At 38.1% G+C, this 19,183-nt stretch overlaps 1 protein-coding gene across 1 annotated transcript in view; it reads right to left on the bottom strand.

Annotated features, from left to right (window-relative positions):
* IKZF3 (IKAROS family zinc finger 3) overlaps window positions 1-19,183 on the bottom strand; it is a 90,275-nt gene that overhangs the window by 21,028 nt on the left and 50,064 nt on the right. Inside the window, exons 4-6 of the mRNA XM_082373531.1 lie at window positions 8,638-8,898; window positions 7,548-7,715; window positions 5,014-5,130 (exon numbers count right to left, since the gene is read on the bottom strand). Of these exons, the coding sequence (XP_082229657.1) occupies window positions 5,014-5,130; window positions 7,548-7,715; window positions 8,638-8,898 (546 nt within the window). The remainder of the gene's footprint in view (window positions 1-5,013; window positions 5,131-7,547; window positions 7,716-8,637; window positions 8,899-19,183) is intronic.

The raw sequence follows: 19,183 nt of genomic DNA on the forward strand, positions 1-19,183 counted from the left end.
TCCGTTCCTGGGTGGTGTTTGGCAGTTTAGTGTTGCAAGGGGTGGGTGTGGGGAATATGGGACGGTGGCAAGGGACAATTTGCACACTTGGTTCATGAGTGAGCATAGTGGGAGGAGGACTATAATTCGGGGTCGATTCCCCTTCATGTTACTTGCCTACTGGTATATAGTGGATATACCCATTTTCATTAGCAAAATGATTTTAATGACATGTTGAAAAAATAAATAATAAAACTCATACGAAGTCAAAATTACAGAATAGGTTACTACCTTTAATCTCTGCAAAAATGTTAATAGTTTGTCTGGGTTTTAGTTAACTGTTTGCATGGTGCAATTTCTATTTCAAAGTGATTGCAGATTTAACTGTATAATTCGTTGTGTTTTTGTTTTTGTTCAAAATCCTTCATTAGATCTTGAAGTGTTAAATGGATCTCAAATAAGAGGCATTTCTTCCTGTCTCTTCTATGGTGTGGTCAGTCAGTAACTGATGGAGAGTGGAACAAAGGGGTGTTATTATGCAATAAGAATTGTCTAACAAGAGACTGCTATCAAAGAGCAAGGCAGGTTCTAACAAAAAAGTTACATAAAACTGTTGCCTTTTTGAGCAAGTAGAATGAATACTACTTGTTGAGTTAGTATTGATTTTCTAATAATCTGTTGGGAAAATAGACGTTTAAAACATTTTAAGCCTTTTCTTTGGACTGCTATTTGGTAAAAATATAAATTTATTCTGAAACTCTCATGCTTGTATTATCTCAACCGCAACAGTGAGAATGAAGATAAAAGGTTTTGACTCCTAGATTCATAAATAAATATAATTATTCAATTAGTTTAAAAATCTTGTTATTACTACAACTCATTGTCATACAAAAATATGTCCCACTCCAAGTATTCATAATTTGTGTGAAATGAGGCTAAATGAATCTCTATACCAGCTGTTAGTCCCTTTCTGGAATAAGGATCAAGCTAATGAGAAAATGAAATCTGTGATTGTCTATATTCATTCTTCTTTTCATGTATACTCCATTAAGACAGAATTAGAGTATCTTGATGATGTCTGGTATAGAAACTTGGACTGAAGTGACACTATCACATGTATCTCTATTAGACCTTTATATTAACAGATCAAGTACCCGGTCCCTTGTTGGACCGTGAATACTTTAAGGGTAGGGGCTTAACCTTCACTCATCTTTATAAACAGCTCTGACACACAGCCTGGCACGTGAGAATCCAACGCATGCTATCTGAACAAAAGAAAATGATTAGCAAGGCCAGAAGTCCTGTTGCCCAACACGACCTTCTTTTGCAGATCGGTCTCCAGTCCAAGGCCTTTTCATTTGTTCTGCTTCCGTAAAGGCCTGCTTCCTGACTGGGGCAGGTTTGTCCCAAGGCTTGGCTCTCACTCTAGGCTGCACTTCAATTTACAATAAGCCCTTGATGCATAAGTGCCACATCCACAGTGCAGCATCATCACTTTAAAAGCTAGGGATGGGGCTTCCCTGGTGGCGCAGTGGTTAAGAATCCGCCTGCCAATGCAGGGGACACGGGTTCGAGCCCTGGTCCGGGAAGATCCCACATGCCGTGGAGCAACTAAGCCCATGCGCCACAACTACTGAGCCTGTGCTCTAGAGCCTGTGAGCCACAACTACTAAGCCCACATGCCACAACTACTGAAGGCTGCACACCTAGAGCCCGTGCTCTGCAACAGGAGAAGCCACCGCAATGAGAAGCCCACGCACCGCAACAAGAAGTGGTCCCCACTCGCTGCAACTAGAGAAAGCCCGGGCACAGCAACGAAGACCCAATGCAGCCAAAAACAAATAAATAAAATTAATAAATTTAAAAATAAATAAATAAAATAAAAGCTAGGGAGGTACCACTGGTGACATTATATTGGTCAGGCTCAAAATGGAACACTATGTCCAGACTGGGACTCCCAATTTTAAGAAGGAAACAGAAATGGAAACCACGTAGGGAGCTGTGGCAATAATTAAAGGATTGGCTTGTGTTTGAGTAAACATTCTTTATATTTTGGATTTCAGGAAAAATCATGAGAATTATTTGAAATATCAAAGATAGACAGGACATGCAGTATTTATTATATTTGATTAAGCTGTGACTTTATACATTTTCTCACCTGAAACCACCATAACAACATATTTGTTTTTTAAAAAAATCCAAAGTTGCTGACTTAGTTAACCCTTTATTTTTTTGCTGAGACTTAAAGTGTGTTGCATGGATCCATCAAACCAGCCTATGAAATGCAAATTAACTCAACCTCTGTATTTCAGTATTTCCTGAATCACCTTATACCACTGAAGATAGTGAAAACATTTCTTTTGATACTTTTCTAATCTGAAATTCCTAAAAAAGGTCATGGGGATGGGAAGTAAGGTGGTAACCTTACTTCAAAATCAGTAATTTTGAACTTACTGTTCATAGAGGATATTTTACTCAATTTTTTCCCCTACTTCCAGGACAATCAAGACATAGATGCATACGTATGTGCCTATTAGTATGTGTGTTACTCTACTTTTGCTAACTAGATAATACATAACCTTTAAAATATATATAGCTAATTAAGCCATTTTTCCAAAAGTGGGAAAAAACCCAAATGTCCATTAACTGATAAATGGATAGATAAAATGCAATGAATCCATATAATGGAATATTATTCAGCCATAAAAAGGAATAAAGTACTACCATGTGGATGAACCCTGAAAACATTATGCTGAGTGAAAGAAGGCAGACATAAAAGACTACACATTATATGATTCTATTCACATGACATGTTCAGAATAGGCAAATCCACAGAGACAGAAAGTAGATTAATGGTTGCCGGGGGCTGGAGAGAGGGGGAACAGGAGTGACTGCTAATAGGTACAGGGCTTATTTTGGGAGTGACAAAAATGTTATGAAATTAGAGTGGTGATGGTTGCATAACTTTGTGAATATGTTAAAACCTACTGAATTGTACGCTTTAAAAGGGTGAGTTAAATGGTATGTGAATTATGTCCCAATATGTCTTTGAAAATAAAAAAAAATAGCTAATCATGAAAACAACAAAAGTTCTAGTGATTTTTAAGTAAGTCACTGAATTTTTGATGAGTCTCAATATCCTCACCTCTAAAATGAACAGGTGATAGGGAGGGGGGGAGGGAGGCACAAGACAGAGGGGATATGGGGATATATGTATACATATAGCTGATTCACTTTGTTATACAGCAGAAATTAACACAACATAGTAAAGCAATTATACTCCAATAAAGATGTCAAAAAATAAAATAAAATAAAATGAACAGGTGGGATTAGATGCTCTCTTTAATCCTTCTTGCTTTAAATATCAATGATTCTATTTGGAATATAATAGATTTTCATAACTTGAGAATTTCTCACAGTAAGAGCTTTGTCTATTGTCTGAAACATGGAACGTCAAGTAAAGATGCCCAGGTATTGCCTGACTAACCTTAAGCATGTTGCTTTAAGACGTCAAAACCCAAGTTTTAGGTGCCTTTTTTTTTTTTTTAAGAGTAAACATTTCTTTTTAGAAATAAGGAGGAAATCCAACTCCTTGATAAAACTAAAGATGCCATCAGGATAAAAAGCAGAAGCAGTGCAAACCAACAGAATTCAGTTGGCCAGCTCCTAACGCCATAAAATAGGCTTTATCTAAAACAAAAGTTTCCTCTCACTCAAAACGGGTACAGTTAAACTACTCATGATTTGCACTCCATTTTTCCTGAGTTTCATATTATTTCTGTCACTTTTTGGTAATCTTTCTGTTTTAGAAAGTTCAAACTATTCAATTGCAACTACTGCTGTCAAACACCAAATCCCACGAGGATTTCTACCTACTCTAAATAAGCAACTGGTTCAAGTAAACAAATAAAAATATCAGGCAATCCAAGCTGCAGAACCAGGCTGATGGTCAACTATATGGGTCAAAGGACAACTGCAGAGATGTGACACAAAAAAGTTTCAGGTTATTTCAACTCAAGAATGAAAGGAAATAAAACCACAACTGATACATGGAAAGACATCCAGTGTTTCAACCAATTGTCACTAGGCACGTAATTCAAAACACTGAATAAAATATGAAATTCCCAGAACCAAATACAAGCATCACAATAAATCATATGAGTTGACAAGTACATGATTTGAGGGCCTTGTGCAAAGAAAATCCTTTTGGTTTTAATGGACTCTGCCCTAGCCACCCCTCACACTGCCTCTACCCTCAATCTTTACCATTTCAGTTAATGGCAACTGCATTCTTCATCACATCCCACATCAATCTGTTAAGAAATCCTGTTGGTTCTATCTTTAAACTATACTGTATAGAGTTAAAACACTTTGTACCACCTCTACCATTACCAAGACACAATTTTCTCTTGCTTGAATTATTGCAATGGCCTTCTAACTGGACTCCCCAATTTCTAATCTTGCCCCAAATACAACCTATTCTCAGTAGCAAGTAGAGTGATTTTTTTTTCAAATGAGAAGTCCAATCATGTCACCTCTCTGTTCAAAATCTTCTGAAGATTTTTAATTTCACTCAGAGAAAAAGCCAAGTCAGTTACAATGGCCTACAAGGCCTTATAAGATCTGGTTTCCTATTTCCTCTCTGGCCTTGTGTCCCATTACTCACTCTGTTCCAGCCACAAAGGGCTAACTATACTTCTTCAAATTCAAGCCCCAGGGCCTTTGCACTTGCTATTTCCAAGTTATCTGCAGGGCTCTCTCCTCATGCTTTTAAGTCTGTTAAAATGTCAGCTCCTTGATGTTTTTCCTGATTTACCATCAGCCCCCAGTACCTGCTTTATTTTTCTCAATAGCAATTACTACCTTCTACTGTGTAAGGTACTTATTCTCTTTGTTTCTAGTCTGTCTTTCCCTATGAAAATATGAACTCCAGGAGGGCAGGATTTTTTGTATTTTTGTCTACTATTGTATCCTACCACCTAGAACAGCAGATGCTCACTAAATATGTGCAGAACGGGTGTTGCATGAACTCACCAGTCTCAGCCAGGTCAGTGCTCTGAAGAAATGTACGGCAGCGCTCCTTGTGCTCCTCAAGGGAACTTCTCTGCTTGTAACTCCTTCCGCAAAACTCACATTTATAGGGTTTCTCAACTATAAGGAGAGCACAAGGGGTACTCAGTGACCCTCAGGGGTTATAGAACAAATGGTGTATTGGGGCCCTGTGAAAGCTGTCCACTAGGAATGAGACTGCTGAGAGAAGCCAGAGTATTTGGATACTTGTGCATTTACAATTACTTTTAAATTTAGTAAACTGAAATAAGGTTATGGCCTACAATTGACTATCATGTTAGAGTATTCTTTGAAAGGATAGGGTCCTTTCAGAAATGAAAGGATTTGGATTTAATGACTATCATGGAGCATAGTGTTTTGGCTCCCGATCCAATCTTGTTTCTTCAGGAAAAAAATAAAAATAGGAACTTTTTATTTTTCAAGGAGGTCAGTGTGGTTTAAGAATGAAGTAGGAAGAGATCCCATATTCTGTGACATCCAGCTGGCTGTAAGTAAAGAATGCTGCAGTTTGTGGGAGTTAGCCATTCAGTCTTTTCAGAGCATTGACATATTTTGATAAATGTAGCTTGTCCTTGCTCAGTGGCTATAGCAAAGTCTGGGCTCAATCAATAAACACTGACCTAACCAACTGAGGATAGTTTTTGTTTTCTTTTTTTAAATTTATTTATTTATTTATTTTTGGCTGTGTTGCGTCTTCATTGCTGTGCATGGGCTTTCTCTAATTGCGGTGAGCGGGGGCTACTCTTTGTTGTGGTGCGCGGGCTTCTCATTGTGGTGGCTTCTCTTGTTGCGGAGCACAGGCTCTATGCAAGCGGGCTTCAGCAGTTGCAGCACGTGGGCTCAGCAGTTGTGGCTCACGGGCTCTAGAGCACAGGCTCAGTAGTTGTGGCGCATGGGCTTAGTTGCTCCACGGCATGTGGGATCTTCCTGGACCAGGGCTCAAACCCGTGTCCCCTGCATTGGCAGGCGGATTCTCAACCACTGTGCCACCAGGGAAGCCCCTGAGGATAGTTTTGAATAATAGAAATAAGAAGGAATTGCAAAAATGACTTCATCTTAACTTCTAAGATAAAGCAAAAGTTTCCTCAAAAGTTCATCCATACAATTCAGGCCACCTTTAACCTCCTAACTCCTCCAAATGAGTTATTTTTTAAATTATGTAAGTAATAACTTCAATTCTGTGTGCGGGGCTAGCCTTTCTGACTTGTCGATAAAATGTACCCCATGAATTTTTCAGTTTTAGGGACTGAGATTTTTTAATTTTCTAATCCTCCTCGGTTTAAAACAGAGCCTTTGGGACTTAAAGCACTAAAAGATCCTTATGGAATCCCAAGTTAAAATAAATGCAGCTCTGTTAGGGCTAAGAATGTTAAGTTTCTGCATAAATTGGGGTCCTCTAGAATCTGTCTTAAAAATGACTATTATTGTTGGATCTTACTTGGAAAAAGCAACAGAAAAGAACTACTCTAATTTTTTGGACCAAACTCAGTCGTAATTCATTACTTTGAACAATGAGCTGTAAAAGAAACCCTTCTTTTGCCATTTATGATCTCTCATGGTGGGTTTCGTTGGGGCTGATTTGTTTAATCCTTAGTCTCTGAATTGTGACTAGTTGCGGGTTTGGGGCTGGGTTTTAGTCAAAGCAGAATGTGGATTGACATAAAAACAAAGCTTTTTTTTTCTTCAATTAAAATTTTGTCAGATAACATCAAGAACATGAGGTCCCAAATTTGAAAATAAAGTCAGTTTTATTTTTCTAGGAGGGAACTTCTAAATGTTGAAAAAAAATGTATCTTCCGTGGTTAAAATAAGGAGCGAAAACATCAAGACAGAACATTGCTTTTTATGAATTCTTACTGCTGCTCATCTTTTAGAGATTAAAAATAAATAGGCTGATGAAGAAGAAAGTTGGGTTTAAGAAATTTAGCTCATATATACCTAAAACTAACACTATGTTATATTGTCAATTATATCTCAAGGCAAAAAAAAAGAAATTTAGACCAGAATGGCCCAAACTCCCCAATTTAGCCCAGACTAGCCAAAACTAACCCCCAACAATGAGTCATACCCAGTTTACAGTTTTACATAATTTACAAACAGTACATCATTTGCTTTATCCAGACTTTTGAATGAAAAGTATGTGTGTATATTTTTAGGAAAATAATCTTTTAATAAAGTTTACCATAAAAATACTGATGGCTATAATTTTTTTTGCAAAAATTAAAAAAGCATTTTTATAGGGCAGGCTTTTCCTGTCTGACTGTGATGTTCTCTAGGGGTGCAAAGATGGTACGGAGATGATCAACCCCATTGAGCCAGACGGAGAGCAATTAATGCCTTAATGGAAGTGTAATTAGCCCTAGAGGTCTCTGCTGTTGTAACCCTTCAGAACCGGAGTGACAGATTAAAACCTCCATACTTAACTCTTTCTAGTTTCCGCAATGGGCACTGAGGAACACACATTTACTAGATATGGAATGCTCATTGCTCTCACTTACCAGAATGTGTCCTAAGATGACCTGTGAGTGCATCTCTTCTCTGGCATGCGTAGTTGCAGAGGTGACACTTAAAAGGTTTTTCCCCTGTGTGCAGTTTAATGTGGCGGAGGAGGTTACCTTTCTGAGTAAAAGATGCCCCACACTGATTACACTGGAATGGGCGTTCACCTTTAAAAAGGACAAAAAAGAGATTTCTGATCACCCAGCAAGTGGCGAAACATATGCACAGATTAGATGCCTATGGCAAAAGCTCATTTTTTAGATAGTTTCTGTTCATATTGGGATCAGATGGGAGCTGTATTTCAAGGCAAGCCTAAGACTTACTTATGGAATCTTCCCTCCAGAAGAGAAAAAGCACTCACCTGGCAAGGCTACTTGAGGTATCTTGTCTTGGATCAGAGCAAAAAAATAAGAGTAGCTTTAGAAGTGCTTTCTAGATTTAAGTTTTTACATTACTTAGCATTCCTTTTGAATGTAATCTCAATCTGTAAAAAGAGTCACAGACTGAAGTCCTAATAAGGTATAGAGAGCCAGAAATGTTTTTTTTTCTTTAATTCAAGAAATGCTTTTTAAAGTCGTCATATCCCATGTCAGATGAAATCTATTGGGCTCAGTGGGAGTGTTATGTTTGTATGCATTTCTATTGACTGCCTTTTTGTTGTCTGAAAATAAATTTTTTTTAATTGTTAATAAAAGCTATGTCCTTTCATCTACCAAATTTGAACCCAATACAATAAGGAGATCTGCTTTTTTAAAAGTTATGCAAAAATATATGAAAGACGCTTAAAAAGCATAGCACACAATTTAACTCCCACTTACTAACTGAAGAAAAATATGTGGCTGACCTAGAACACTGTGCTCTCTACAGTCTTCTTTTATTCATAGCATTTGCACTATGTTTGCCAAATGCACCATGAAGCAGGAATAAAAATCACTGGGTAGATGGAAATACAGAGAGGGAGAGATACATCAGAATTATAGGAAAAATCAATGAAAGTAATCAAAAGTAAGTCCTAAATTCCACCACTTCTTTTCTCACGTGGTTGAATTAGGACAGTTTTCAGAACAATGGATAAAGGAGACTATTTACCAGTATGGCTCCGCTTATGAACCATTAAGACGTTGAAGCTAATGCAGGATAATCCACACACATCGCAGTTCATCTTGCCACTGGTTGGCCTGCTACTATCATACGAGACAACGTGTCTCTCCAGCTTAATGTTTTCATATTCATTATATTCTCTTGAATAGCTGTAAGGAATTTCAGGCTCTTCTGCATTTCCCAAGGGTTCTGGCTTTAAAACATTCTCATCCCCTTCACTGTATTCATCTTTCACTTTCATTGAATCATCTGCAGGGAGGAAAATGCAAGAAATGAACAATGATTGTTTTTGGAGCTATCAAAGCAGCTCAAAGAGCAGAGACCCACAACTGACAATTAAATACCAAATGAAGCTAACAATATTGTACATCCACAAAACAAGAAAATACCATTAGGATGATCACTCATTATTTGAATTCAGAACCATAGTCAGGGGAAAACACAGACACGTGCACGCGCATGCGCACACGCGCGTGCACGCACACAAAGAGATGACAGCGTTTTAGGCCATCCAGAAAATTAGAGATAATAGATTTTAGCTATGACTGTTCAAAGCGACTATGAAAAAGACATTTTGAGCAATTCTTCTCCAGTACCGGGGAAGAAGAAAGGTTCTCAGATTTAGTACTTTTTTGGTGGCTGCAGTTACAAGGCAAGGTGATGTTCTCCTTGGTTTCAAGAAGAAAATGCTGTTTTAATTCTTCAATTGCATCCAATTTATGCTACTAAGACTGAGAGTTGAATAGTTAACATGTTTTTCTCTGATTTTAAGCCATGCTTTGCCTCTTCCCCTTCCATGTATACGAACTGCTAAAATGAGTCTTATCTCTCTATCTCTCTTGGAACCGATAAAGAGAGAACACTGAATGTAGAGGAAGCTGGCAGTACTAGTGAAATAGTGTTGAGAAAGATAAAAGGAGAAGTAATCCTTTAACATAACCTTCTAAGGAGTCATTTTCATTGACACAGGTAAATGAAGCTCAACCTAAGCAAGGGGAAGGGCACCTATACCCAAGTTAGGGAGGATTAAACTCGAGGTCCTAGAATTGTAGGACTGGATAGGAGAGGTGGGGCTGGCCAAAGTGAGTTGGCTGATCAGGTTCTATCTCAAAAAGCGTTGCAACACTCTTAAGCTGAAGAACATAAGAAATGAAGAAGGTAAATTTATGTACTGATACTAAGAAAACCTAAATATTTGCCTGATATAATAACAATAAATATTTACAGGGGATTTTTTCGTATATATAAAATGCTGCATAAATGCTTACTTTAAAAAAAAATTCATTCTTAGAAACTGGAAATTGTAATGCTCCATGAGGAATCACAAATCAATGGAATTTCAGGGCTGGAAGGGAATTTAGAGATCATGTAATCCAACCCTTGTCTTTCAAGTAAGGAAATCCAGGATCAGAGACGTTTTTGGTGAGTAGTCCAAAGTTACGCAGCCAGTTAATAGCAGATTAACTGTGATTAGAACACTGAACTTGGATTTGCCCTCACACTCGGACACATAAAGTCTAATTTGCTCCTTACAATCATATTCCACACTCCCTCATCAATGGTGTAGACTTTAAAAACCAAAACACGCTGAAGAAAAGATATTTTAAAAAACGACATCCCTTCCAAACAACACCAGTAAGTGCAGCTCCTGTTGCCACACAGGAGGAAGTATAACTGCAGCTGTGCCTGGCTTGCTACCTTCCACTCAAGTTTCAATTTTCACTTCTATCAAGGTTACCTTTCATCTATATTAACTGTGTTTGCTTAATAGAGCAAGACAGGGCCTAACCACCAACAGAGGAGCCATCGCTGCAACACTGTTCCACTGCTTCTCACCACGGTTCATGGTTCACAATCTTTCACTCTGTGATTAGAAGAAATGTAGGGCTGCAGGAAACATCCAACGTGTTTCAAATTTGCCCATCCTATGCATCTGGATTATACATGAATTGATATCCGTTTTCTACGGGAAACGGATGAGAAGGGAATGGAGAGAGATTCATTCCCTTCTTTCTCTGGACATATCTTGCCTGCTTTCAGATGGAATTTGTTTTCTTAAGTGGTTTTTGCTTTTTAAATTTTTTTTTTTTTTTGAAGAGAAGGATGCACCTGAGGCTTGTACCCTCCTCCCTTCCTCCATCACTCCAGCTGCGGGTGATATCCCACCAAAGCTTGAATGCTCTTTAGTTTGCATGTAGGCGTTTAAAAGAAACTCAACGGAAAACTTCAGCTACTGAGAACCAAAAACAGCATATAGAAAGGGCCAGCAGAGAAGGATCCTTTTCATTTTCGTTGTAAATGTTAATATGAACAGACTCAGGCCATTCTGTGGTCAGTGACAATTAAAAACTAGTAAGATCAATGTTTCGGGTCTTTCTGAAAACACAAGACATGAGAGGGTTGCTCCTTCTCTCAGGATTTTGGCTTTAATGGGCTTGACCTAGAACTCAATACTACCCCGACCTGGCTCAAAACAAATTCTTGGCTTTTGTCATTTAGGACTTAGCCATAGAACAAGGAAGACAGTATTTGAGACCCAGGGCTCTAAGGGAACGCATACAGACACATGGACAGGGCATTAAGGAAGTCCCCTTGGACTTAGTGGACCAAAAGAGCTCCTGGTATAGTTATTGGTTTGCCCTTGGAGTCCTACCAGTTTTAGATAAAAGACCTGGATGTCCTCTCTGCATGGTTACTGGGGATCAACAATTCATTATGGTTTACCATGTGAAAATAAACAGAGCTGAATATTAGAATACATTAGTATCTAAGATACAAAAGGGATTCCTGAGAGATTATTGGGCTGAGCACCCAGTCTCCAAATATAGTCCACCAAAACTACCAGAAACGACACTTGTCTGCTCTAAGGACTAAGAGATTCATTCCCTTCCTTGGGAGGAAAATTTATTGGAGCAGAGGAAAGGTGGGGGCATTCTACTTAGTATCCCTTGAAAACATTAATAAACATATCTACAATCAAACTTGTCATCTTTGAACCCAAAATTGCTGCTAACTTATGATGTCTTTATAGTCACACATGGCATCTTCCTTCTTCCATTCTCCAGGTCTTGAAACTGGAATCCTTTTCTGTCCAATCTCCACATCAAGTCAGTCTCCAAGTCCTATAGATTCTATGTCCTCAGGTTCTCTAGATGCCAACTCCTCTTTTCTATTCCCTTTGCAATTTAGTTTAGCCTCTCATCCCATCATACCTAAACTCATCCTCTCTCAACATTCCTTTCTAGATAGATTTCATACAAAAGTAATCTGTGCTTACTGTCTCTACGATCTCAAAACTGATATAAAATTCCCTGTAATCTGGCTTCTGCCTCCATAATTCACTGAATCTGCTCCCTTGAAGATCATCAATAAACTCCTGATTCTTAAATCTAATGGCCTTTTGTGTGCCATTCTCCCCAACATCTCTGTAGCCCTTGATACTGTTGACCTCCACTGCTTGTTCTTCTGTATTCCTACTTCTTCAATGAAACTGTACCTTCTTTCCTCACCTTTCTGATTGCTTCTTTCTAGCTCTTCCCCCTGCTCTGCCTCCCAAATACTGTCCTTAACCCCCTTTTTCTTTCTTCTACACCCCCTCCCCTATGGCAATTTCATCCACTCTTAAGGCTTCAACTAGCATTTTACATGATTAATCACCAAATATGTATCTCCAGGTGTAATCTCTCTCCCCTTCTTCAGTCCTCTGTTCCCAAAGGCCTCCTAGGTATCTTCATAGTTATTCAGGTTAGAATCTTTACAGTCATCTTTCCTTTCTCTTGTTTGCACCCCAGGTTTAATCACCCATTGGTTTTATTTTTGTACCCTCTCTCCAATCTGCTTCTCCTCCCCACTATTTTACACACTCATTATCCCAAATCTCAGACCCTGATTGCTCTCCCATTGTGGTAGCCTCTACATTGTTCTCCCTGTCTCCTTTCTCTTTCCTTGCCAGCTCACGCTATACTCTGCCACCAGATGGTTCTTGTAAACTGTAGCTCTGGTCATATCATGACCTTGTCCAAATTCTCCAATATTCTCTGCTGCCAACAAAATAAAATCCAAACTCAGAAACAAAGAATTTAAAAGACCTTTCAATATCTGACCCCAACAATTTTTGTAATGTTGATTCTGAATACTCAGATATCTTTAACCAAACTAAACAACTTTTGAGTATCCTTCCTTTTATTATTTCCATTGCCCAAAATGTCTTTCCCCAACATTACCACAGGTCCAAACCCTACACATCTTTTAAGGCAAAACTAATATGCCATTTCCCCCTACTATGCCTTCCCTGATCCCCCCGGCTGCAAAATAATCTGTTCCTTTGTTCTCTGTGTTACTTGTAAACTCACCTCATCTCCCATATGGACATGTAAGCTATCTGAGGTCAGAAGCTACACAGGTTTGTTTTTTGTTTTGTTTTTAACTCAGTTTCCCCTATGACACTGCTTCACCTGTATCTGTAAGACGAGAGGTTGTGGGGTTTTAAAATAGAAATTTTGGGGGTCCCAAAATTGGGGGTGTGGGGGCTGGAAACATGCATTAAAAATGTTTTCTACTCCAAATGGATTAAAGACCTAAATGTAAGGCCAGACACTATAAAACTCTTAGAGGAAAACATAGGCAGAACACTCTATGACATAAATCACAGCAAGATCCTTTTTGACCCACCTCCTAGAGAAATGGAAATAAAAACAAAAATGAACAAACGGGACCTAATGAAACTTAGAAGCTTTTGCACAGCAAAGGAAACCATAAAGAAGACAAAAAGACAACCCTCAGAATGGGAGAAAATATTTGCAAATGAAGCAACTGACAAAGGATTAATCTCCAAAATTTACAAGCAGCTCATGCAGCTCAATATCAAAAAAACAAACAATTAAAAAATGGGCAGAAGACTTAAATAGACATTTCTCCAAAGAAGATATACAGACTGCCAACAAACACATGAAAGGATGCTCAACATCACTAATCATTAGAGAAATGCAAACCAAAACTACAATAAGGTATCACCTCACACCAGTCAGAATGGCCACCATCAAAAAATCTACAAACAATAAATGTTGGAGAGGGTGTGGAGAAAAGGGAACCCTCTTGTACTGTTGGTGGGAATGTAAATTGATACAGCCACTATGGCGAACAGTATGGAGGTTCCTTAAAAAACTAAAAATAGAACTACCATATGACCCAGCAATCCCACTACTGGGCATATACCCTGAGAAAACCATAATTCAAAAAGAGTCATGTACCACAACGTTCATTGCAGCTCTATTTACAATAGCCAGGACATGGAAGAAACCTAAGTGTCCATCGACAGATGGATGGATAAAGATGTGGCACATATATACAATGGAATATTACTTAGCCATAAAAAGAAATGAAATGGAGGTATTTGTAATGAGGTGGATGGAGTTAGAGTCTGTCATACAGAGTGAAGTAAGTCAGAAAGAGAAAAACAAATACAGTATGCTAACACATATATACGGAATCTAAGGAAAAAAAAAAAAAAGGCCATGAAGAACCTAGTGGCAAGACGGGAATAAAGACACAGACCTACTAGAGAATGGACTTGAGGATATGGGGAGGGGGTGGGGTGAGATGTGACAGGGTAAGAGAGTGTCATGGACATATATACACTACCAAATGTAAAATAGATAGCTAGTGGGAAGCAGCCGCATAGCACAGGGAGATCAGCTCGGTGCTTTGTGACCACCTAGAGGGGTGGGATGGGGAGGGTGGGAGGGAGGGAGATGCAAGAGGGAAGAGAAATGGGAACATATTGTATATGTATAACTGATTCACTTTGTTATAAAGCAGAAGCTAACACACTATTGTAAGGCAATTATACTTCAATAAAGATGTTTAAAAAAAAAAAAAAAAATGGGCAGAAGACTTAAATAGACATTTCTCCAAAGAAGATATACAGACTGCCAACAAACACATGAAAGGATGCTCAACATCACTAATCATTAGAGAAATGCAAACCAAAACTACAATAAGGTATCACCTCACACCAGTCAGAATGGCCACCATCAAAAAATCTACAAACAATAAATGCTGGAGAGGGTGTGGAGAAAAGGGAACCCTCTTGCACTGTTGGTGGGAATGTAAATTGATACAGCCACTATGGCGAACAGTATGGAGGTTCCTTAAAAAACTAAAAATAGAACTACCATATGACCCAGCAATCCCACTACTGGGCATATACCCTGAGAAAACCATAATTCAAAAAGAGTCATGTACCACAACGTTCATTGCAGCTCTATTTACAATAGCCAGGACATGGAAGAAACCTAAGTGTCCATCGACAGATGGATGGATAAAGATGTGGCACATATATACAATGGAATATTACTCAGCCATAAAAAGAAACGAAATTGAGTTATTTGTAGTGAGGTGGATGGACCTAGAGTCTGTCATACAGAGTGAAGTAAGTCAGAAAGATAAAGAGAAAAACAAATACCGTATGCTAACACATGTATATGGAATCTAAAAAAAAAAAAAAAAAAGGTTCTGAAGAACCTAGGGGCAGGACAGGAATAAAGACGCAGACATAGAGAATGGACTTGAGGACACGGGGAGGGGGAAGGGTAAGCTGGGACGAAGTGAGAGAGTGGCACGGACTTATATATACTACCAAATGTAAAACAGATAGCTAGTGGGAAGCAGCCGCATAGCACAGGGAGATCAGCTTGGTGCTTTGTGACCACCTAGAGGGGTGGGATAGGGAGGGTGGGAGGGAGAAGCTAGAGGGAGGAGATATGGGGATATATGTATATGTATAGCTGATTCACTTTGTTATAAAGCAGAAACTAACACACCATTGTAAAGCAATTATACTCCAATAAAGATGTTAAAAAATATATATATGTTTTCTAGGCAAATCTTATGCATGAGAACCGCTGCTCTAGAATCTGACACAGTGCTCTGCATAAAGTACATACACAATAAATACTTAATACATGAATATACCACTACATTAACTTCCTAACTGGTCCACGGTATATGTGACCTCTCTTTTAGATTATATCCTATTGCCAGATTAATCATCCTGTAGTACTAAAACTCTTGTTCAGAAACTTTCAAGGATTTCATTTTGTTTACAGAATAAAGTCCAGACTCCTTAGTGAGACATTCAAGGACCTGTCTAGAACCTGCCCCAAGCCGACCTGATCATCTCATTTCTCACTAGACTCCTTGAATCATCCTTCTCTCTAGACTAGAACCTTGCTACTCAAAGTGAGGTCCTTGAATCAGCAGTTCCAGCATCCCCCGGGAGCTTGTTAGGAATGCAGACTCTCAGGCCTCACCCTAGACTTACTGGATCAGATTTTGCATTTCAACAAATCCTCAAGGATTCTTATACACATTAAAGTTTGAGAAGCACAGCAGCCATCTCACTAACTGCAGTTTTCCAAACCTCTTCTCCAGTCTTTCCTTTACCTAAAATGCCCTTCCCCACATCAACATTCTATTCAAACTTCCAGATGCTGTTTAAATGCCATTTCTTCCATGAAGTCTTCCTAGATACCTTTTAAACTAGCAAAAAATTCTCCTGTTTCTGTCTTCATAAAACATTACATGTAAAACCAATAATATTGTTCCGCAGATTTACATTATACATTCAGAGATGTTTATCTTCATTTTTCCTCGATTTTTCAGTTGTCAGTGACTGGCAACACCTGAACTGTTAATAAAGGCAGAAAGTCTTAAAGATCTGGGAAGAAATACTTGAATATACTTGAGGAGAGGCCCCCACAGCATCCTGAAGTCTTCTGTACAGTGAACAGACCTTTTGTAATGTGAATAATCTCCCATTTCAGTTTTGTAAATTCCAGTCTCTTATTATATATATTAGGTTTCTTAGACACATGGCTTAAATTGCCACTTAAAAGACTATCAAGAATCTTCATAGGCACTAGCGATATTTTATTTCTTAAGCCAGGTGGTGGGTCCATGGATGCTTGTTTTGTTATTATTCTTTATACATGTAATTATATTTGCCTTTTTTATGTATGATATACTTCATAATAAAAAATGTTAAAGGCTTCCTGAGTAAATTTTTTATAACTGAGCTTGTGGAGAAAAGAACATACCAAACCACAAATTGCTGATAAAGGTAATTGCTAAACATTCCCAGAGGGGGGAAAAAGATGTCTAAATTGAATCTAACCCATAGAAAATTAGATTAAGCTGAACTTCTTTCTAAAGGAGCTACTCTGGGGTACAATTGCTCCCATCTTTGTCTATGTTCTGGAGGCCTCTTAGGAAGATGACACACACTAACACACACACACACCCCAGAGAGAATTTTGTAGGCTGAAAAGAACAAAGGCTTGGCTCACCGGGGCTGAGGCACATGGTCTCATTTCCTGGGGTGATGGTTATCACATGAAAGGTTTGCACTCCAGAGTAGACATTTTTGGTTTCACCTGAGACATTGCAAAAACAATGGGTCTTGGAAAGGATCCAATAGCTAAATCCTTCAGGGGCAATAGCAGTCTCAGCCAACTGTGCCTCAGTTTGTTTTACAGGCACATAAAATGCTCAGTTGGAGAGAAGAACCTACCAAAGATGGCAGACAGAACAGGCAACTTGGGTGTCTCGGATAACATGTTTTTAGTATGAACTTCCCAGTGTAAAAAGCAGGTTCTGAATTTCCACTCTGAACTACGAGATCTCAGAATCCAATTTAAATCGGGACAAAGTCTGGAGTAATAGCTTCAAGTTTGCCAAAGATACTGTGAGAAGGGACAAAACCAGATAGCGACTGTTAGACAGGGAAGACACAAAAGGGTGATGTTGTTTAAGTGTTTTACAAGGATTGGGGGTCATAAACATGAAATCCTCAGCACATGCAAAAGTCAACTGGATAACAAAGAAGCTTAATCATCTTAATGTGGCATTTTAATGATGCCACTGATTTGCTATGCCAATTCAGAGATAATGAGGCCCTAATGCTACAGATGTTCAGCCAGGCTAAAAGAAAGGGTGGGGGAATGGGCTTTTCTAGCATGTCATTTTCTAACTAACCAATTAAACAAATTGTGAAAGCATCTAAATAGTTTACCAGGTTTTGACAGCTGTTAATAGGATTTAGAAGCTTGAAGCACTAAAGAGCAAAATGGGAGATATATGTATTGTAGGTATTTAGTCTACAGAGTTTGTTGCTATCACCCAATATAGCACAGACAGATTAACTAGAACAGTTTTCCTTATAAAATTAATGTCTGTACTCCTTTCCCACAATGGCTTCTTTGTATTATGAACAAGAACACTGAAATTATGGGTCATTTTCATTTTCTAATTTACATTTTTCTGTGTAAAGTGAGAAGGGAGAAAAACCAACGATATTTTGAGAACTAAAGAATATGAAGTTTTAGTATTTTCTAATCAGTAAAATTATAAAGCTTCAATGAAAACAAAACTTTTGGTCATTGATTTATAGTATCCATTATGTTTTCATTTTTCTCTTCTTTTAAAATTTAAAATGATAGACATCTAGTAACTTTAAAACAACTATTTTAAAATTAGGAAAAATTTGGAAAATGTGAATCAGACTAATAAGAGATAAAATATTGATATCTCAGTAGCGATGAAATAAGAGGTAGCAGTTTGGACAATATTTGATTTGGTTTAAGTTCTCATTAAAACGTATTCTTATCAGACTTTTAAACTTGTCCTTAAAGAAGCTAAACTGGTAATCAGTAAATCATGTCACTTCAAATTCAAGAGCATTAGCATGAAAACATGAAGAAAGTTTCAGCTGCAAAGGAACCAACCTCAATTTTACTGACATTAATCTTTGTCTTATTATCTGACTATCAAATAGCTCATTCATTGCCATAACAGTAAAAATAATTTTGCTTAATAATTTCAGTGCGACTCTTTGCTTCTCCATTAGAACAAGAGGAGATTTATTACTTTTAACAACAGGAATACACTACATATCAGCAGTAGGTACGGTTACAGCTGATCAGTTGGGCTAAGCTCTTCAGCTACCATCGGGCCAGGTGAATTCTTTGAGTTGTGAGGATTGAAAAACATGATGCGTGGAAGTTCCTTCTAAACTATAAAAAAGTATACAAGTATATTTTTTCATTTCTGTCCATTATAGCTATGAATTTTCTATTGATCAACCTGTGTATTTATTATTTTATATTTATATTTCTGAGAAAGAACTGTTATCCATTGAAAAATATTGCTTGAAAATATGTTTAAAGAGGTTAAGGTTTTAGATGTTGCCTAAACACACATAGAGATAGACTAAAATATGTACCTGGTAGATATTTCATTTATAAATCCAGAAGAAAAAACTTTCTTCTCATTCATAATTTTCTTGTATAGAATATTCACTCTATCTTTCTCTTAACAGAGTTCAATTTAAAAAATTTAAGGCATAGCGCTTCCCTGGTGGCGCAGTGGTTAAGAATCCACCTGCCAATGCAGGGGACATGGGTTCGATCCCTGGTCCGGGAAGATCCCACATGCCGCGGAGCAACTAAGCCTGTGCACCACAACTACTGAGCCCGTG

The sequence above is a fragment of the Balaenoptera borealis genome (genome assembly GCF_965194805.1).
Source record: "Balaenoptera borealis genome assembly, chromosome: 20".
Lineage (NCBI taxonomy): Eukaryota > Metazoa > Chordata > Mammalia > Artiodactyla > Balaenopteridae > Balaenoptera > Balaenoptera borealis.